This window comes from Numenius arquata, chromosome 8 (assembly GCF_964106895.1).
Source record: "Numenius arquata chromosome 8, bNumArq3.hap1.1, whole genome shotgun sequence".
In the NCBI taxonomy this organism is placed as follows: domain Eukaryota; kingdom Metazoa; phylum Chordata; class Aves; order Charadriiformes; family Scolopacidae; genus Numenius; species Numenius arquata.
The window spans coordinates 21,693,232-21,716,138 of NC_133583.1; the positions used below are offsets into that span (position 1 = coordinate 21,693,232).

At 37.3% G+C, this 22,907-nt stretch overlaps 1 protein-coding gene across 1 annotated transcript in view; it reads left to right on the forward strand.

The window, feature by feature from the left end:
- Nucleotides 1-22,907, forward strand: part of PPARG (peroxisome proliferator activated receptor gamma) — a 60,066-nt gene that overhangs the window by 31,930 nt on the left and 5,229 nt on the right. The window contains exons 2-6 of the mRNA XM_074151307.1: nucleotides 1,972-2,199; nucleotides 3,484-3,653; nucleotides 4,202-4,340; nucleotides 13,553-13,752; nucleotides 17,551-18,001. Of these exons, the coding sequence (XP_074007408.1) occupies nucleotides 1,980-2,199; nucleotides 3,484-3,653; nucleotides 4,202-4,340; nucleotides 13,553-13,752; nucleotides 17,551-18,001 (1,180 nt within the window). The 5' untranslated portion in view covers nucleotides 1,972-1,979. The remainder of the gene's footprint in view (nucleotides 1-1,971; nucleotides 2,200-3,483; nucleotides 3,654-4,201; nucleotides 4,341-13,552; nucleotides 13,753-17,550; nucleotides 18,002-22,907) is intronic.

Consider the following 22,907-nt stretch of genomic DNA (forward strand, 5'->3'; position numbering starts at 1 on the left):
CTAGATAATTTTCACTTGTGGCTCTTAGAAATTCTGTTGTTTGCTCCAGGCAGATCTTACTTTCATTAAGGATAACATGAGTCTGTTCATCCCATCTAACGGCTGAAGGCTTTGGGAAGGCAGACGGCTGGCTGACCCTTAGGCTGACCTTGCAAAGAGTTCACCCTTAAACAATCTTTGCTTTACAGAACCCTACTTTATCAGGCATATCGTAATAGGAGTGGCAGGATGAAGGAGCTATGGGTTCCCCTTTTGCTCTACTAGGGGCAATGTGTGTTGTGCAGCGTGGGATACAGTAGCATCTCTTTTCTTCCCACTGCAGTGAGAATTTCTTATCTGAAATTTAAGAATAAGAAATGTATCTTACAACCTTTGTTGTCAGTGTTGAAGGCAGAAGAACTGGAGGATTGTGCTATGAGTCCTAAAAGGTGGAAGAACGATGGTGACATTCCTGAGGAAAGGTTAAGAGAACTGTAACCATTTCTAGCCATTACTACCTTAGCCCTTCAGCAGAGCTGATGGGGAGGAGAGTCACTGGTTTACTTACCTTAGGCCTGGCAGAACAAAGGATGACGTCAAAATTATAGAGCGGGTCTGTTCCATTATATTCATTTTGCAACAGCAGTTTTTGCAGTGTGACAGAGTAGTTTTGATTCAAAATAGATCAAATCAAAGTTCCCGTTATCTAGAGGTTAAAGGCTACTTACTTGATTGGGTCTAAAGTCCAAATTAAACAGCCAAAGTGACCAAGTTATTTTAGTTACATAAAATCTATTCTATTTTTAGATTAGAATGTTCTTTTTATAAATCATGGAAAATTAAAGACAGACCCTAGCTATAAAACAGTGAGTGTTTTACACTTGCTGTACTTACATTACTTACAGACTTTTTCATAGCTGAAATGTGTCTAAATCAAGGATTTCGGTTCAGCTAAGTGTCAGGAGAGGACTCAGAAAAACATGTCTCAGTCTAAATTCACTCGATTTGCTGAAGATTTTGCAGAACGAAGCTTTTTATTTGTTTACTACTTTCAAGATCTGCGTACACACATATGGAATTCGGAAAGTCATAGATTAAATTTCCTTGAGCCTTGGGTTTAAGACTCTGTGATAAAAATTTTTACATACTTGAATGAGTAAAGTTTTCAAATATTTCCAGTTATTTGGAGGAAACCACCACTATTTAATACCAAGTACTACTTTTTTCCCCTTAATATAAAAACCTTTATGATTCTCAGGCGTGTGGGAAGGATGATGATTAGAATTTGCAAAACTGAAAAATTGTGGCAGATTTCTAGTTCTAGTCACACACATGCTATTGAGAGGTGCAATTAAAGTAATGTTATCTGTCTGTTAAAAAAAAAAGTGATTTTTTTTTTTCCAGTTATGGCACTTTAATTTCACATCACTTGTTTGTTGGTTTTTTTAATGACTTGAATGCTTACTAAAGCACATAAATGTTCTATAAAATATACTATCAACGTGCAATTAGATCTCATCTGGCCACTCATAATTATTGAGAAGGTTATTTTTCCCATATATATTTTTGTCAGTCCTTCATCTACCCCTTGTTCTGTGAGATCTGTTTGAAGCACAGACAGGATCAGTTCAGTCTAGCAGCGTACCGAAGGCAGCCAGGATTCTGTTCCAAGGTTAGCCCCAGCCCTGGGCGCCAGCAGATCTCATTGATGTGAGACATCAAAGCCCTCCTAAGAGGAACCTGAAAGCTGGGTTTAACTGCCCAGTGTTACCCATGCAATGTTACTGTATAGCCTAATGCATTATATGGTGACAAACTCAAGCCAAATGATAGATGGGGTCTAAACGTTCCGCTAAAAACCTACACTTGATTACGAGTTTGCATCTCAGCCCTTTGGACATGAGACAACTGGACCTCAGCTGGGGCCTGAATTCATTACAGGGATAATGAGCTGCTTTTAAAATGTCTGTTTCTTTTTTTTTTTGTTTTCAGGGATTACAATGGTTGACACAGAAATGCCGTTTTGGCCCATTAATTTTGGAATTAGTCCAGTGGATCTGTCTGTGATGGATGACCATACACATTCCTTTGACATAAAGCCATTTACCACCGTTGATTTTTCAAGCATTTCTTCACCGCACTATGAAGATATTCCTCTTGCAAGAACTGATCAGACAAGCATTGATTATAAATATGATATCAAGCTCCAGGACTGCCAAAGTATGCTTTTAATTTTCCTTTTTTTTTTTTTAGTATTTCCTTCATGTTCATATTTGCTTCATTCTCTGGAAAGTGTACTATCAGCAAAAGAATTTAGAAGTATTCAGATGCTTAAATGCTGGTATCCTGTATCATCAGAGATGTCCACTAGATATTCTTACAGGGCAGACAGAAAAGATAGAATACATATAGCAGACCTTCACCTTTCCAGAGCAGTAGTTGGGGATTAGACAAGGTATCATAAAGTGTCTAAAATGACATTAAACTATTTTTATTAGAAACATGAACCCCACCATTTGTTTCCCAAACCTCCGGTCTCCTATTCATGTATCTTGTGTGTAAATTGTCCTTTGAAGCTCTGTGCACACAATGCAGGATAAATATCCTGGATGTTAAAAAATGCCCCAGCATAAATAGCATATTAATTATTAATATGAGTAGCTTTTAAATTCCAAACAGCCTAAGAAACTGATGGTGTAGAAATATTGGCTACATCTGAGTCACAATGTTGGTACCAGTGTTCCTAATGCAGGCATCACCTTGGAGCTTCATGGGCTGGTGTTACTGATGTACTATGACAAACGCTGCTCTTTCACCAGTTACAGTTTAAAAAAAGGCCACAGAACTCTCCTTGTAAGAAAGGAAGTGCCTATTCTTAACTAAGTCATTACTACATTCCTGCTCAAAGTAGGAACATGAGGATGCTGTGCCTGGAACTTTTTTAAAGATCTGCTTAGCCTACTGCGATCACTTTTGTTGGTAGTGATATGTACACGAATTCTTGCAGGGAATTCTTGCTAGGAAAATTGAGGTATTTAATTTTGGTTGTATAGGGAAGCAGGTGCTCTGTACCTCTGGGTTATTTATGAAATAAATTCAAAGACAGTTTTCCAGATAATAATTTATTTTTCTTTTGTTTAATTAGAAATGTCCATATTACTGTAATAACAAGCTAGAGCGTGCAGCAGAGTTTAGGTAGGATAAATCCTCTTTGTCTTTACCTAGATAATTTTCTACTTTTCTTTTTTGTTCCAAGTTTATATAGGAAAGAAAACTTTCTAGTTTGTAAAGTGTAGCCAGTCTGGAAAAGAAAAACATTCACCTTATTGTAGTACTATGTCTGTCACCGCTCCTGAGACGTGATCTGATGTAATGGTAAAGTGTCAAATGTCACAGCTTTCTTCTATGACCAGTAATGATTGATTTAAAGATACCAAGCCTGCTGCTGCTTCTATGTATTGTATTATAGTTTGAATTCATCATTTACATCTTTTCTATACACAGGTGCAATCAAATTGGAGCCTCCCTCCCCACCCTATTTTTCAGAAAAGGTTCAGTTGTACAATAAACCTCACGAGGAGTCTTCCAACTCCCTGATGGCTATCGAGTGCCGTGTGTGTGGGGACAAGGCCTCTGGATTCCATTACGGTGTGCACGCCTGTGAGGGCTGTAAGGTAGGTTGTCACAAACATGTTCTTTCTGAAGTAAGATTTGTTTCTATTTTCATCTGAATAATCACCTGGTAAAATAAGAGATCTGTGCTTTTTGAAAAAGTTTTGTGTCTTTAAATTGTTCCACATATTAAGTCAAAGTATATGCAGTATATGTGGGAGGCTTTTGAAATATAATTTGCCTTTTTTATAATGTTACTGATCTATTTGAATTTTTTCTGCATTTCTTCTACTTTTGTCAATTATGCAATTATATTTCATTCCTGCAAAATTAGTTCAGCACTTGGCAAAAACAAAGAAATAGAATAGATGAAAGAATGTAAATTCTCTTTAAGTACTCAGGCTCAAAAAGGAAAATAAATCTTTTGGAAATGGCACTAGGATCAGCACAGGAGCCCAGCGATAAGCAGAGAGTCTGATCCTTAAGGAATCTGTCAAAACCAAAGTTAGGCGCAGCGTGTATACAGAAAGGTGCTTTGTATGTATAGAGACGTGAGCCAATGGCACTGGCAGTTTCTTGCATCCTTTTGTATGCTTTTCTGTTACTCCAGGGCTTTTTTCGAAGAACGATCAGGTTAAAGCTAATTTATGACAGGTGTGATCTTAATTGCCGCATCCATAAGAAAAGCAGAAATAAATGTCAATACTGCAGATTTCAGAAATGCCTCGCTGTTGGAATGTCACATAATGGTAAGTGCACAAAGCATGTTTTAAAACAATCATGTTTCATCTGAAAAATAACATGGAACATTAATGTGATTACTGAATGTGCTGCTTTAACACCTAGAGTCCTCTGTTTCTTTACACCAGGCAGTTTAGAAATACATATTGGAGATTGCCTCTGAGTTTAGGAGATGATGTGTGTGGTTGGAGATTACTTTCAATGTTAAAATCAGAGAGGTAGAGATCTGCACTTATCGATATATACATAATATAACATAGGAGTTGGTTTTACTCTCCGTCATTCTTGCTCATTACACTGTTGGTTGTTCTTCCTGAACATATTCCTGGTGTAATTGTTAGTTTTCAGTTCATTGTCTTATTTTCTGACAAGACTGTTTTGCTCAATATCCCTTTCTTCTAAGTGGAAAACGGAATGATGAAAAACGGACTAGAGAATTTACTGGAAGTTTGTGAATAATAACAACTTGAATTTGATGCATGGGACACTTAGCGAGGACTGTTAGCATCCCTAAGTTACCACTTCCTCATACTTTAAGTGAACGGGCCAGACCCTGTACTGTTTTAAAAAAACCCTGTCCTCCTCCTCCTTCCTAGGCTACCCACTTCTGGGCCTAGCTGCCAATGTGTGGTAAGTAGGAGCGTAGCGTTTTTAGCATGTTCGTTCAGCTCTCGGCCTCTCATCGTACAGTGTGCGTAGCTGTGATTCCTGTGTCACACGCCCTGCCTGAGCTCTCCTCCATCCAGAGGTGCGTGTCCCCTCCCATCCATGACCCGCGAGCAGCGCTTCCGTGTTCAGTGTGCCCTAGTCTTAGAGCGCAGAGGTGTTTGTGACTGTGTACGGGCCTGCGATTGCCTTCTCTGCGGTAGGTGAGCAGACAGCGCTGCGCATATCACGGTGCCGCTCTCTTGAATTTAGAAGAAAGTCCCTCAGAACTTTAAAATTAACATATCAATTCATGTGGAAATACTTACTTACGAATGTTTGGACAGAAAGACATAATGAAGATTCTTTGCTGCCTTGCTTTGGCAAAGTTGAGTAAAAACAGGAATTAAATGTCATAACACAGAGACTTATGTAATTCTAAGGGTAAAGAATTGCAAACATGACTGGGAAAATAATTTCTCTGCGGTTTTTTTAGAACTTTCATTATTTTCAGTATAAAAAAAAAAATATGAGTGGACTGTCCCCAAGAGGAAAGCTTAACTGTGGTTTGCGAAGTTAATACATGCAGTGAATGTAAATTGGTATGGGAAATGTTTTGCTAATAGAAAATATGGTTTTCAAGTTCCTGGGATGCAACAGTAACACTTAAAAATAAATCTAATTTTGAAATGCTACTGTGGGTATTTTTATAGTAATTCAGGAGGTTTTATTATTATTATTTTCAAGGTGGATGCCAAATTCTCTCATAACCTAGCAACACGGCTTCCAATTATGTCAATGGGAACCATGTGCAGCTCTATCAAGAAGAGCAAGGCCAAGACCGTTCTCTCTGGCTTAGTAACATAACGGGCCCGAGAAATATTTTTAAAATGAACATTTCACCTGCCATTTTTTCCTGTTCAGCCTCCGCCAAGGCAGAAGCTGTGGCACCAGCAGGGGTCATGGGTACGGGTGTCCGGGGGAGGCACAGAAAGGAAGGGGAAAGGGCAAAGCCACTTGTCCCAGGGCTTGAAGGAGCGCTTTCATTCGCTCTCACTGTGAGTTCACCCATCAGCAAGGTAGTAGTCTCTGTATTCAAGTTTTGGCTTCTACATTTGCCTTTTTTTTGCCCACTCTGCTTACAGTACATTTCATGAAACAACACCCTCATTCCTCCATCATTTATAAATAAACAAATCTATAAAAATGGACCAAATTTTGCCTTTGAAGACACAGGGCTATATAAAGAAGCATGCAGAAACGCCACACTGGATGTTATCAGTGACACTGAGACACGCTTTTACGTTACATCTACAGATTAAAGTACATCCATTTGACTAGTGAAGTTCTCTGAATTTTAAATGCTTGGAATCAGAATGTGGATTATTTGTGCCCCAGAGTTCCAGTCTATGACTCTCTTTGCATAGACGGACTATTGCAAAATGAATAGGGCACTTAAAAAAAAACCCAACCAACCAAACAAACAAAAAAAAACACCAAATGGGGAATGCAAGGAGATACTTAGCAGCTACAGCCACATTTTTTCACGTATAAACGCTACATACCACTTGGCTGAAGGTTAAAAAAGACAGTAGTGTTCTCATGCTTTCAATATTGTTTTCCTTTCCTTCTCTAGCCACAGTGCTGCTCTGTGTTTAACCCTTAACTGCTCAGATTGTATTCTGAAGTACCACTAAGCAGAAGCTTGGTTCTTTCATTTTGGAAACTTCATTAATTTTTTTTTTCTCTTCTATTAGAAGTACTATTTATATAAAACCAACAACTGTAATGGGAAAAAGAGCGCACATGGCAATATATCTTTATTATCAGTTCTGGGAGTAGTGAATTATTCAATGCCTCCATTAAACTCAGCCAGGTATCCACCCTGGCTCTCTTGTGTTTTTTAGTGTAAGAAACTGTGTTTATAGTCTATCTAGGGACTCATTTATGCTCAGAAATAATCTAGACAATCAGAAGGGTAGAGAGCTATACACAATAGTCTGTAAGCGATTGTGGTGACTTCTCCAAGCCATAAAATGTGGTGTAAGGATAAATATCCTAGTTTTTCCACAAAAAGGCAAAGAATATAATGTATCATGTAGTGTCTTACTAGATCCACTATAGGTTTTACATCACTGACATTTGGAGAATACTGTAAATGCAAGTGAATAAATAACTGCCCCAGCAAAGAGAGAGAAAGATCGTACGTTCCAGCTGCAGGCACACGCCCAAACTTGCACAATCTTCTATTACTGTGAAAGAAATTGCCACCTGAAGCCCTTCCACCATTGCAGCCTTGAAGCCATGTTTCCACGTGTCTTCTGCCAGGGCACTGGCTTCTCCCTGCCCTTCCCACCCCAGTGCCACTTCCCAGGCTCCCAGGAGATCAGGAAGCTGGGCCTGCTGTGAGGGTAGGCGGAGGAGAGAGAAGACAGAGTAGCAAAGGAGGATAAATGCTCCAGGGAAATAGAAGATGAGGCCAGAGACACAGGAGGGATGTGGAGAGAGAAGCAGAAAAGGGGGAAGATCACGCCACCCATCCTTTAAATTTTCCCCAACCATCAGAAACACTGTGAACTCTCCTTTTTCCACTCTAACCTCTGTAAGTCTCACCAATCCCTCCTGCTTATCCTCTTGCCCAAAATCCCACTTTCCAAATATTTTCTGTAAACATCCCGGTGCCTGACTTCTTGCTGAATTTTGTCTCAGTCCCCTGAAAATGACAATGACTTATCCAAAAGGAAACTACTAGTACTACAAAATTGAATTTTACCCCAAATTTTGCCTGCAATGCTAATAAACATTGAACACAATCTGCTGCAACTATTATAATATTTAACAAATATATTCTTTAAAAAAAAATAAAATTGAAAACAATCCATTTGCCTATCAAATTATAAGATAGGAGTGTTTGACTCGCAACTCTCTAGCTTTATGTTGTTAGCAAATTGTTATATTCAAAATATATTTTTGGATCCTGATCACCTTATATTTAGGAAACTTCATTCTCATAATTAATGAATTGCATCAGAAATCTTCCAAAACATATTTTCATGAAATAAGGATCGTGTTTAAAAGTGGATCATGAAAGATCTAATGCTGTTAATCCATCCTAAAAACCACACCTTTAGAAAGAAACTAACACATGCAGGAATGATAGATTGCTAAGAAATGTACAATCCATACAAAAATAAAGATGCATAACAAACTTTACCCCAATTTTCACACACTAAACACGAGAAAATATTATGAGATTCCTGGGAGATTTCATTGCTGCCAGATTATTTTCTGTAAAAGTCTGATGTTGATGGTAGACAAGAAGATACACCTTAAGGTTTTGTATAGTCCAGAAACCTGTAAGATTTCACTGAATTTCACTGAATTTTTAGAGTTGGAAGGGACCATAAAGATCATCTAGTCCAACTCCCCTGCTGAAGCAGGATTGCCCAGAGCATGTCAGAGCAAGTGCCTGGATTTCATTTCCATTCTTAGTGAAGTCCGTTCGTGTATTTCAAAGACTTGGTCCTACTGGCTCAGCGCAAACTCTGCTGGTGTTGGTGGCTGTTTGGCTGCAGCGATGTGATCTGAGAGCTGGCAATCCTGCTCAAGCGGGTTGTTAAACCAACCAGGAGTGTTTTTAGGGCAGTCAGAGATAACCCTGCTGTACCCCTTTGATTAGTTAATCAGCTGGTGCATTCTTTGATAACAACATGAGTATTGAGCTGAGTTGCCGTTGATGCAATCGCTTTCCGTGCTAGGAGTAAGCTTTGTCTGTTAAACCTAACTCAGTTCTGAATGCAGGATACAAGCGGTCAAGGACGGAAATCTGCTTATAACCTAGTTTAATATATAACAACATATATGCTAAGTTTCTTTTGAAGTAATCTCAGCATTTTACCATGTTTGCATATAATTCAATGTTACCTATGGCAGTAGTGTTTATTTATTTTGCTTTCTGTGGGGTTTTCTTTCCCCCTTTTTCATTTACACAGGAGGAATTTAAAATAATCTCTTTTTAAAAGGAAACCAGGAATCTAATCTTCATAGAAAAATTAGCATCATGAGACCCTGTGCCAAACCTATGCCAAATATTCCTTAAAAATATATAGCAAATTCCTATGCAGCTTTAATCACGTACCATTTGACATAGACTTCTTCCATGTCTTTGGGCTGTAACTCCAAAACAGATTATGCATAAGGGTGCTCGCGTTCATAAAATTTAGCACAAATTCTCAAACACATGGAAACAAAAAATGAGATATGACTCCAACAAGGAAGAGCACTGAAACAAAGCAAAGTAGCAAAGTAATAAATAATATTTGGGGTTTATAGCATTTTTCATGCAGAGACCTCAAAGCATTTTTCAGGAAAATAAGCCTAACCATCACAAGCAAAATAAATGGTAACTTTAAGAAGGCACCTACTCTAGAACTATCAACTATCTAGAACTATCAACTATAGATAGAAACAGTTTTATATTATATTATTAATATTATTATTATATTTGTATTATTTACATTATATTTATAACACATGCCTGCTTTGCAAAGGGAATTTGGTATCCTTTTTGGGGGACAGATAAGCACACCAGAAACATGATTCTGGAACACCCTTAGTCAATCTTATTTTCTATTAAAAAATGAACACAAAGATAAACACATTTATTATAAATTCTATACCAGTGTTATTGTAAACTTTTAACAGAGAACTATCAAAAATACATTGTTTAGCAATACCAAATTTCTAGCACAAATACTGTAATTTTACATTCCAAGAGACTCTTGGACAGGAGACAAGAGAGCCTGCACAGGAATCAGGGTATAGAAGAAGGGGTGTATTTCGAAAACAGAGTATACACACTATGCTGTCATTTTGTACTCAAAACTAAAAGTAAGCTTATTTTATACCGGCACTATCAGTGCAACTGTAGATAGATACAGTTATGTTGAAAACTGCCACAAGTTTTTAAAAATAACCTATCCCCCGCTATTCTGGCAAAATTACTTGAAGGGAACAAGCAGCAGTCTATTCCCCCAGGTATGAATTTCTAGCAAGATGTTCCCAGTCTGGTTTCTGTTCTTTAAAAGAATACAATTGTATTAGTCAGTTATTCTCTAACGCCCAAACAATCTCTGTTTTGAAAATCCCTGATCTTTTCAATAAAATCTCTACATTAAACAATTCTATTTCAGTAATCAGTGTCATAGCTGGTATATACACTGTGGTATATTATTAAAAATGTTCTGGTAGATCCTTGATTAAAAGGCAGGGGAGAAGAAGGAAAAACAAAAGGAGTAGGGGGAGAGAGAAAACAAATTCCTATTGTTTTTTATGCCTTGGAGAAGTGTATAAACTATTTTAAAGCTAAGTTAATATTAAAACATAGGAAGGGGAAGCAATATACTGCCCCCTTTTTTTATCCCTCGCTTGTAAAAATAACCTCAATGAAAGGGAGCCTTATGCCAGTGAGATCCCTGATTATAAACTCGCTTCTGCAAACCGCAGCTCTCAAGGAAAGGCCCCCAACAGAACCATGTCTCAGATTGGTGTTCAGTCAAGCTCCATTTCCATAATGCTTAAAAAGTTACTATGCTTACAGAATGAGCTTACAGAATTCATATCAGGCCATTAGGGATGCACAATTTATTGTAAACATACTGTAAAGATATTATATATATAATGTTATAAATGTATTCCATATAAAATATCAAAGTAGGTTTGACCATAACAAAACATTTTTCTGGTCCAAAGCAACTGGTTCCTGATATGATTGTTAAAATCTCTCAAAGGACACGTTCCTTAGAGTTCCTAAGTGTTTCTTACTATGTGTGAAGAATTCTTCAGGTTGTAATAAATTGCGCTCCCCGTATTTCTGAAAGCAATCAACATTTTAGAGACATGGGCAACCCCCATCTCCCTTTCTTATTTACAGTCCTTTATATGAGGCTAATATTTGCCTTGCCTTCTTTCCAGATTAAAAGGTGCACTGTAATAGCCTGAGAAGTCTTGCTAGACTTCATTTAGCTCTTCAGTTTGCAAATTCTTCCTCAAAAAAAAAGCATTGAGGAGGAGTTGAATTTGTTGGCAGGAACCCAATCAGAAGCATCAAAGTATCACCAGATTTTTTCCATTGATGAAGTTATTGCAAAATACACATTTTCAAATTGGATAAATTAATCATAAAACATACTCCTATGAATGCCACACATTTAATATTTAATATTAAATCTGAAACCAAGTTTAGTGAAGAACATAATAGCTTTAAACAAAAATATGAATTTAATAAATATCTAGCCACACTGTTCAACATGGACTTCTAATTAACCTTTAACACTTCCATTAGCTGTATTACTTTAACACCTTCTGGACCCCACATTTTAGTTCTGCTTGCGGTCCCTGTAACAACTTCTTAGGATATCTGTGTAATAATATACTTTAGCTTTATTATGTTCACAAAAGTTTGATTCTTTTTGTTGAATCAGTCCTTAAGTATCACCAAAAAAAATATTTGTAAATGCTATAAGGTATTCTCAGTGGGTTTTCACCCTGTTTACTTCACTAATTACTTTACACTTCATTCATTTTACATCTCCAGGAGTGTCTAAAATGCAGGTATTATTATTGTAGGTTTAATATTATCAACATCCATACATGTTTTTTAAGAAAATCTCAAAGGATTAGCGTTAACTACAAATAAGAATTTTTAATAGTGAGAGAATCCATTTTAACTGCAAAATGAAAATACGAAAATGGTCTTGACTCCCAGTGTTCATGGAAGCCTCTGTAGCTGAATGAATTCCTTTGTAGTTATGCTGAATTTTCTCGTCGTTTTATTTAGGCTACGCTAAGTACAAATACGATCTCTCCTTTGGTTTGATAGCAATTTTTTATACATCACTATCATTACCATATGGTCATTCAGTCACATGACTTTACTGAACAGTGTTAGTCTCTCTGAGCCATTGTAGTGTGTCATATAAACTCATATCCAGTTAATAATTTTTCTTCAAATGTTTTGCTCTCAGAAATAAGGAGGGCTGGCAGCAATGTCTCCCTGAAAACCGTTGTTAGGAGCGGATTAAGAATACTTAGTGTTCCCCATGAGAGAGAAAAAAGTACATACGGTATGGTATATACGATCCAAAACTAATAGCAGTTGGCAATTATTCAAAATTTCCAATCTGAAAAATTAAGAGCATTTACAAACATTTTCAGGGAAAAAAAATAGAATATGTTAATTTGTACCTATTGATCTAGGTCTCCTTTCATGATGATTTTTATTTTTACCTATTTTGACACTAAGAATACCCAAGCAAATAAGAACTATACAGCACGCATCATTCAGAGACTGTTTGCTGAAAGAGAAATGTAGTACAGTTGTAACAAAAAAGAACCTTGTTTCAGCCATGAAAGAAGAGAACTGATCAATAAACATAGCGGATGATAAATGGATTTTATGTTTTGGACACATTTATTCTTGAAAAAAGTGTCATTTTTGTCCATCAGCACATTGCAAGCACCCTCATAAAAGGAAAGTGGCTGGTTGTTTCCAGAATAAATGTCCCTAAATAATCATTCATACATATGATCTTAACAGCGCTTTTACTTTATCCAAGGAAGACACTAACTGCTGAAAAAATAGTTATAATATTTCTATTTCCTCTTAAGGCCAAAATGCAAACCTTCATTTCTTCCTTCTGTTTTTTGTTTTGCTGCTCTTTTGTTCTGTTCTGGTTTTGTGAAACAAAATAAATTCTGTTTACTGAAATATCATCGGATAAATCAGTCTTGCTCTTGATGGCTCATTGGAAATATTTTCCAAGTCACTCCCCTCATGAATAAATAGCGTATTGGATAGTAAGTACATAAGTGTATAGGAGGAGGGTTGCACCCTGCCTTACCTTGCTATGGAGGAACTGTGAGACCATAGCACTATCTATATGACCCGCTCTTTCCATACTGAATCCACATAGAGCTACCAGGAACAACTCGGCCTTTTCTGGCTTTTTTTATTCCCTGCACAACCTTCTTTCTCGTTCCTTAATTCTTTCGGTACCATTTCATAGCACTTGCCACGTGAAGTTCTGTTGAACTATTTAGGAATTTATTCCTGCAAGGCATGTGAGTATTTTGTTTCTAAACAAATGAGGAATCCGAGATCCATATGGTGATTTGCCCAAAACAATACAAGGCGGAACGGTGGTTCCTCCCCTAAGCCAACAGAACTTTAATATCTTAAAGATTCTTTACATTTTATTTAGATTGGAGGTACAAGCAGTGGTTTTCACCATCAGGTGAGCTGACAATAGTTTTGCATTTCCAAGCAAGATACTGTAATCTTACTCTTGGGACACATAAATTATTTCCTCTTTGAGATTTGTTTGTTTACATTTCTTTAAAGCGCTTCAGCTGGTTTGCCTGTATTGCTGGAGAAAATCATCTTTCTCTTCCTTGCCCAAGTACTCTTGCAATAAAAATTTGAAGAGCTCATAACAAAAGGTGACACAAAAAGCTACTAAAATATGCTTTTTTAGGTGCAACTGTAGCTATAGTAATTGCTTGTCATCTTCTTCAGCCATCAGGTTTGGGCGAATGCCACAAGCGGAGAAGGAGAAGCTCTTGGCAGAGATTTCCAGCGACATCGACCAGTTAAACCCTGAATCTGCTGATCTACGAGCACTTGCCAAGCATTTGTATGACTCATACATAAAGTCCTTCCCTCTGACCAAAGCCAAGGCGAGGGCGATCTTGACAGGAAAGACGACAGACAAATCAGTTAGTTCCCTCTGTTTTGTTTTGTTGGTTTTTTTTTTTCCTTTCTTTTGAGTAAATGATTTACAACATTGACAACACATTTTTTTAAAAAAACCCAAAACTTTGCTGCTGGCAGTTACATATTTCAAGCTGCGTCTGAAACACAGGAAATGTTTTTAGATAGGATAAGTAAACATTATTTGAAAAAACTCCAAGTTCACCTAATAAAATACTTGAAACCAGTACAAGAATTTGAAGGTCATCTTAACTTTTTTGTATTCTCTGATCCGCTCTTCCCGTTTTCCTTCTCCTTCACCAAAGGTTATCTTCCCCACTATCTGTTGAAGGTGGCTATCGAGCTGTCGGGAGTTGGTTGCCGGACTGTTCAAGCCTCCGGATGGTAGCACATTATCACAGCAATTTATCAGGACTCGCTGGGACCCAAAGGAATATTCTTTTTCACAAATGTCAAATGGTTCCCAGTACCAACACCATTGTTAGCCTTAACGATGATGCTTATTCTCATGATACTCTGATGACTTCCTGCATTTAACTGGGTTATCTTGGATCAGATCAGTATCCTGTGCTGGTGCAATTTGAATTTTAGATTAATGTGCAAGACAATCTTTCAAAAGTTAGGTGTATAGATATGTGTATTTGTTGGTTGCTTTGGAAACTTCACTGATAATACATAACAATCTCCTGTATCAGTGAGAAGGAGGATAAATAAGATCTGACAATTATGGTACATTTTAAATTTTGTCACTATTCTAATACCTAAAAAGCAATACAGTTTTCCAAAACCAGTATCTCTTAATTTGGTATATTTTCTAGATCTGCAAAAATTTTATTGTCAGGATTACAACAGAAACTCTATTTTATTTTATTTAGTAATTTCAAAGACAAGAAAGAATTTAGAGGGGTTTTTAGGCTTTTCTTCTTTAAAGACAGTTTAAAGATAGATTGTACCCCTCACAGCAAAACTTGAGCTATGGTGGACACATGCAATTTGAGTAACTTTTCATCATGGAGTATATAAAGTTTGAGCCAGCGTAGTTTATTTATTCTGCAGAAAAATGATACACTAGGTCCAATGGAGGGTCATTGCTTTTTCCAAGTCTTCCTGCAGTTCCCTGTCTGTATCAGAAACATGGGGTACTGGGGAAGAATTAATACAGCAATTCAGGTTTTTGTAAGTGTGTTCTTAATGACTACGTACCTGCACTGGAAACAGAATAGAAGTGGGGGGTGTAATTATATATCTTGTTTCCTCCCCTTCATCCTAAAAACGTCCCCAGGAGACCTGCTCCTTTTTTTTCTGTAGCTGCCCGCTGTGCACGCTCTAGAGCATAACAGAAGTTTTGGCAGGGTCACCTGCAGTGCTCCCATCTGCCGTTTTTCCAGGCGCGTGTTTAGAAATCTGGGGAGTTTGTTTCTGGCATCCCAAGTGCATCCACAAATCCTGCTTTTGTTCTGTAAGGCTCTACAAAGCTGTCCTATAAACCCATTGGCGTGTGGGTTGCAGCTCAGCTGGGCTGCCATAGCTTGGTCAGGTCCGGAAGTTACACAAGTGCGACTCTTGTGCGGTAAATATAGAGTATGTTGTCAATGATATTCTACATTTTTATCCAAAGTTTTAAAACTTTGCCTGATTAGAATATAGCAATAAAACAACAGGATTCTGCTTTTCATTGCTACCAATTTTCAAGGTGTTTTTAAAAAATAACACTGAAAGAGTGATATTCAGTAGCTAATAGTTACAACTTTTAGGTTGATTGAACTGTAATGGACTTTGTGCTTTGGAATACCAAACTGCTTACTATGGGCATAGTTTAAATTTATATATATTTTTTAATTGCTCTATCATCTGCATTAACTGAAAATGATCGGATACGTTAAATAGCTGTGTCAAAACTAAAATGAGTAACTCATCCTCTTCTGGGATATCCAGTGTTCATTTGACATAAGATTCTACTCGCACAGTTCATCTGAATCTTTATATTAAAAATTTCTTTAGCTATTTTAAACTCTTGATTTTTGTCTTCTAATGTCAGTAGGCTGGTGACACAGTATAACCTTTCTAAAGTACATGTATGTGCACAGAATAGATGACTTTCTTGGTGCTCCCACTTAACATTTTCTAGAAAGAAAAGAAAGGAATGACCTACTAGTGGTAAAACATGCATTTTAAAAGCCTGCTCCACAGTCTTGTTATTGCACTGCTTTGCATATGTGTGCATATACATATGTATAGACGTGTATAAAATCTTTTTTCTGCTGCCAAAATAGCATTGCATTTTGAAAAATACCTTGTCCTCCTGGCTTTTCTCAGTGCGATGCATTTATTTTTTCAGTTTCACACTGAAATCCTAGAGCCAGAGGAAAAGCAGTGTCATACCTGACACTCTCTTGAGCTAAATCTCGTGGTCTGGTGTTGTGTTTGCCCGTGGGCACTGAGAAAGCGACAGCCCCAGTTCCATTGCCCTCATAAGCAGCAGAATATTGATTTAACTAAACCATTTTGGATAGACTTCAAAAGTGGTTCAATCAAATAGGAATAGAATTTTAGGAGTTTCCAGAGCTTGATGCTGTGGGAGGGAACCACTGACTACGGCTATGAAGGCTTGGGTCATCTCTGAATCTGCTCTGCAGCTTATAGTGAACATAAACCCACCAGAATGAGCACCCACCTGAATAAGGAATTAAAATCTGTAATCATAAAAGAGCTTAAATTTAAAATTGTATGTCTCTAGTCCTATTGTTGGTGTTATTTTAATTAATGAATCAAGTATGTTAACAAACCTATTAATATCAGGTGATATTTGTCCAGTGCAGCAATGAACTATTTAGTCATTTACCCTCTCAGGAGAAGATTCTTCAGACATATTCAAGAAATCCTCGCTTACCCCCTTCTTTAAAACCAGAAGCTTCTTCTGCATATACTGAAACAGATTGTTTCCAGATCCTAACGAAACTTTTCCTGGCACTACTTTTCCTAATCTGCTTTCAAAATTGATTTATTCCAGTCGAGTTTATTACACAGTCAGACCCATTCTTGTGTTCTGAATTGTGCTGCTGTCGTTTGCTTCGTGTTATTTGTGTTTTCTTTCCCATTGACAACTTGAGTTTAAATAGATCCTAACTTTGTTGTTTTAAAGGAATTAACAGCAAAAGGTTTTAAATTTATCAGCTAATGAATACCATAAAGTCGATATTACTTGCAGCACTTTACAGAGGGATAAAACTTGAAAAGTACATGACAGTGTGTGAAGTAATCAAAATATTCTGTCTTTCTACAAAAAAGAAGTTACGTCTCAGAAGTGCAGCCTTGTCACCGTGTGCTACATTCTGGTTTAGAGAAGCCAGTAAAATTTGGGTAAAAGGAGTAAGATTTTAATCTTTTGTTAATAAGCATTCCAGACTTTGAGTTCTGGTATTACAGAACTTCTGTAAAATAAAACAAAACAACCAACCAAAAATGGCAAAAAACACAGATAGTTGAAAATAGTGTTTCTTACTCCCCTCCCCTAATTATTAAAAAGTCCTATTTTTAGCATGTGGATTCACGGAACATGTGAGAAGTCCTTAGGAACGACTTGTCCTCTCTGTAAATCATTTTAACATTGTGAGGATATTTGCTTTAATAGTTTTATGAAGATTTAACCCTTTGGGGTCAACTGCCCTTGATATATTCCTTCTAGATTTCTGTGTTTTCTGATGAGTTACACCTCTGGATGTGGATGTTACTTCGGTTTCTCAGGAGTCAAATGTTCATAGAAAGGACGTTTGAAAGTAACTGGTCTTTTCCTTTTTTTTTAGCCATTTGTTATTTATGACATGAACTCTCTAATGATGGGAGAAGATCAGATCAAGTGCAAGCACGTGTCACCGCTGCAGGAGGAGAACAAAGAGGTAGCGATTCGCATTTTCCAGCGCTGCCAGTTTCGCTCCGTGGAGGCAGTGCAGGAGATTACAGAATTTGCCAAGAACATTCCAGGTTTTGTGAATCTTGACCTGAATGATCAAGTAACTCTCCTGAAATACGGGGTCCATGAGATCATATATACTCTCCTGGCTTCTCTGATGAATAAAGATGGAGTTCTTATATCTGATGGACAAGGATTCATGACACGGGAGTTTCTGAAGAGCCTGAGAAAACCTTTTTGTGACTTTATGGAGCCCAAGTTTGAGTTTGCTGTGAAGTTCAATGCACTGGAATTAGATGACAGTGACCTGGCAATATTTATAGCTGTCATTATACTAAGTGGAGGTAAGTGCTGTCTTATTTCATATATTTTATACAATAGAATTGACACTTTTAATTCCTGTCTAAACAGGAAAGTGCTCAGCACTATGGGATGGGGGTAAGTTTATTTGCATGTAGGGTTTTTTTATTAGTTTTGAATTTTCTTGACATTGTTTGCCTTTTTTTCAGTTTCAGGCAGAAACTGAAAATGCAAATGACCTGATATTAATGGTGGACCTGGAAATGCCTGCTGAATCAGCAGTTCGTTTAGTTAGAAAACAAAATCGGGACTATCTTTCTGAAAACAGGAAGGGTGGAATTTCACTGGCAAGAGCTTGTGAAAGTTAAAATTCTGCATGAGGATTTTTTAAACCTGCAATTAGATCATGTGGCTTGCTAATTGTACACAAACAGCTTCGACTCCAGAACAATTTCAAAATACATGTGGCATTTGGCTTACAGGATTTTATGGTGGGGTTTTGTGTTGTTGTTGTTGTTTTTTCATTCATGCAAGGTTTTGTTTGCCTTTAAAAGAGGGGGGGGGGGGGCAAAGAGTGCATTTCTCAGGAAAACGATGCACTCCCTAATGCCTGAGAAAAACAGGCACTGTGTGTCTGCTCTATATTAATGTTTTTGCATCATGCTTTGAGAAAAGCATGAATCTGAAAGCCCAGGTACCAGCCTCCATGCATTCTAACACCTGATTTAAGAAGCCACTGAATTTTCAGCTTTTTTGAAGACAGTCGGTGTGTTCTCTCTGGTTGTGAGGCGATGTAGCTATTGTCTTTCGTGAATTAGCGACGGCTCCCCAGGTTTAGTGCACTCAGAAACCTTTCCACCGAGAAGCTGAGATATCAGATATACATTTCAGGTCAGATTGAAGGTCTTTTACTTTGGCCAATACTATCAAATTAATGATGTCTCACAAAGGAAATTTTCCCCAACCGATTTGTGTGTATTTTGGCTTAGAACGGTACTGCAGATATCAATGGGAGGAATGTGCTGAATGTTCTGAATTCAGCTCCTCCACAGAGCAATGCAGAGTATGTTGTTATTAAACGATGTTTAAGCAATCAAACACCCCAAACCACATGCTATTGTTCTGAAAACAAACATTCTGTTGAGAGTGCATCGTTAGGTATAGCTTCATTTAAAATCACCTACAATTACTTCCGGCGTTGTGTTTCATTCAGTAAAAATGTGGTATCACAATATGGTTTATTAGACTAACTAAATCCACTTCAAACAAGTACCGTTCCCAGAAGACTTTTTCTTGTGCAAACCTTTGAACACAACAATCCCTGAGGACTCTGAATTAATTCAGAAAGGATAAATATGTTACTGGCGTATTTTTGGTTGGCTTTGATGGAGGAGGAGAAATTATACAAGCCTAGTAGGGCACTACACAAAACATGCCAATATTTTGCATTTTCCAATATAATGAAATTTGACAGATGAGAAACAGGCCTCTCAAAATCCACTCCTAATTGAAAAAAGGGAACTTGCAATCTGCCAAGCGAGGTCTGCCATGCTTCAGCGGTGTTCGCTTTACATTAGAGGAAATAGGTATGATGTAACTAATCGTACATTTTAGATCTCAGGAGGACAATGATTCACAGAAAAAAAATTGACTACGTTCCACCAGATTATCAACACGACTTTTTTTAAAGAATAATTTGTAAACAGAAATCTGTAAAGAACTACTTGAATTTTAATGGTTAGTTTTTAAATTACTCTGAAGAAAATCCATATAAATATGTGAATCCATATACATATACACGTCCATATAAATATATAAATCCATATAAATATAAACCAGTCCTTTCTAGAAAAACCCTTTAATTTCTCAGTAACAAAGATCTCTCAATAGCTTTATTCAGACCTTCTTTTTCTTCTCTTTTTCAAAAAAGCATGATAGTTATTTGTAAAAACTGAGTTTATATTTTGAAAACAATTAAGCCTTGCTGCCAATTAGAGAGTGGCTTTTATCGTGGAATTTACAGTCAGATACGATATATATTGAACTGTATGAAACCTGTGGGACTATAATATCTTATGTGGTATGGAACTGAAATCCTATTTCTCAGATGCTCTTGTTTCTGTAAGAGCTTTGCTCTTGCGGAACTTAATTTCTATGAATTTCTATATGAATATTGAACCAGGATGATTTCATTGAAAATAGGATTTCAAAACCAGCTCGTATAACTTCAAGGACTTTACTAGCGTACTGTAATGTTTAAGTCACTTTAAGAAATCCTGTGTACAAATGTCTTAAAAGAAAACCAGTTCGTGAAACAAAAAAGAAAAAAGAGCCCAGCCAAATGCTGTAATTCTAAGTGAATCTGTCATTGCCTTGCAAAATTATGGTAGTTGTGCTGGCTCCACGGCTGCTCTCTCTTATACAGCTCTAAAAAGAAGACAGAAGGGAAAGAGAAAGAGAAAGAGAATTCCAGCTGGAACGTTGCATGTAGAAAACTTTTCATTTTGAAGTGTTTGGAATTTGCCAGAAATCCTATAAACCAGTTCAGCCTCTTGATATTGAAAGAGTTGCTTTTGCATTATATGTGAAAAGGCAAAATGCCTATGTAACAGTAATAAGAAGCTGACAAATTAACGGTAATAGCAACAAAATGAAAGTCCTCCCCCTGCCACAGTCAATCATTTTGTTGTTTCTGAGCTGCTCGGTGCAGCCTCACTCTGTCTGTGTTTTACTCCGAACTCAGTATTACAAAGCTGAAGAGTCGTTCTTAATGTCGGTATATCATACTGTAAAATGATACTGTAAATGGCAAAGGAACTCTAGTGTTGTGAATTTAATGCTGAGGAAACAGAGGGCGTGTGGGCAGTAGGATATTACCTTGTTTTTACAAACACATCTTTACAAATATGATATATACCTGAGCTGAAAATGAAGTTTATCATAAGAAGGTTTAAGAACAAGTTGGGCAGGAAAGATGATAGTCCAAGCCTTATTGGGCTAATCCACTCTCATAAACAGAGCAAACTCACTCAAGCAGGTTGTTGTCAAATAGAGAAAAAGCTCAAAAGGTAATTTTGTAGCCTGTTTACGTATGGTGGATGGATTTGAACTTTTGTATATTATCTTCTGCGGCATTTAGGATATAGTGGTGTTTGGGAATTGTAGCAGGGTACACCTGAAAAGGCCCAGAATCTGTTAGTCAACATGAAGTCAAATTAGTATTTGAATTTAGAAATGTTGCTACATTCACTTTTTTTGTTCTCTGAGTGTGTTCTTAACAGTAACTTTTGCGCCGTGAATCGCTGCTGCTTGTTTAAACACTATATTCAAGAATTTTGCTACAATCTGAGATCAGCAAAATTTGAAGTTTCACCACTGAATAGTACCAAGAGATAGTTCCTATTTGCCTGCTACACAAATCCTGCTGTAGCAAACCTGTTACAACACAGAAATAGTTCCTCATCAGAGCAGGACCTGCAGATAATCACTGTGGGCTTTGAACCAAAATCCCCATGACTACAGTACATGTGACAGTCTCAGAAGAAAAACCTCAAACTGCTGAGTCATATCTGCCTCAGCAGAAGTAGCAGAAGTTCAGCCAGCCATATCTTTGCCTGTTTTATCATCATAAGATTTTAGAATGTGTATTTAAATGCAAAATGCACAGAACCGAATATATTAAAATATAAAGGTATGGGTAAAAGCTTGCAGATGGCAACTTGTGAGGAGTGAGCTAAAAATGTAATTTTTGTTAGGAACGTGAAAGAAACATCCAAATCTGTAAGTAAATAAACGAATGAAATATTTTTCCATGAGACAGTACAGAACATCAATTTATGCAAAGTCATACTGTTGACACTCCAGGCTAAGGGGCTATTAGCTTTTCCCAGTTACTGTCAAACAGCTTCCTGCAGAAGTTTCAAAGCAAATGCAACAGCCGTATGAAAATTAATGAAAACCTAAAGAAAAACTGAATACAGAAAAGTAATAGTGAAAAGAGGAATGTGTTCCTCTCTTGATATAGTCTGAATGGATAAGAGGCAGGTCGCAAATGGCACATTAAAAAAGCTGAACTTCAATTAACAATCTTCTTTATCGGAGAGGTTTAAAAGAGGTGTCCAATTCACTTTTAGTCATCTCTCCCCTTTAATCGTTGCAACTCTCTGCCTTTTGGCCTTCTCTAACCCAATTTCACTGTATCATAAGAATGTCCCGCTACAACTCATTTGTTTTTGTCTTGCACTTCCCTCAGCAGTTCCCTTTGAAGGTTTCTCTGAGAGTTTTCAAACGGTGGTTGCGTCTCTTGGAGCCTCTGCAAAGGCCCCCACCACAGTGTCATATCCAGTTTACTCCCGTGCTGTTTCTTCCTATTCTCTATCGAAATTTTTCTCAAGGTTTAGTTAATCATTTCCTTTGTATTTTTTTCCACAAGCCCTGTCTATCTGGAGCTCCTTACTGCACAAAATACACCTTTTGCTACAGTAACCCAATGAGTCTGGAGCATATATATTTAAGAGCACCTTAGCAACTTGAAACATACCATAGTACCTGTACGTTGAAGCTTTGGCCTCTTAATTTTTTTTTTTTTTTTATTTAGATACGTTTCTTGGAACAGAAACAACATTTTCCTCTGTAAGAAGTTTCTAGTGAGAAAGTACAGCAAACTGTCAACACCCAAAAAATAATGTCCATATCCTGAAATTCTCATTCATGAAAAATCTCTCTTGCCTTCAATGGGAATTTTCCTTCCTCTTGAATCGGCTTATTTAAAAATAACATCTGATGATCTCCTAGGCTTTTGTCATAGTCATCTTTCCTGACTCCAGTTCCACTGGGTCATTATAAAGCCATTAGACTGGGATTTTCAAAGGAGCTTAAGAATTTTAGACGCTTAAATCTCACTGAATGTCAATTGACCTCGGGCACCCAAATTTGGGGAGCTCCTTGGTA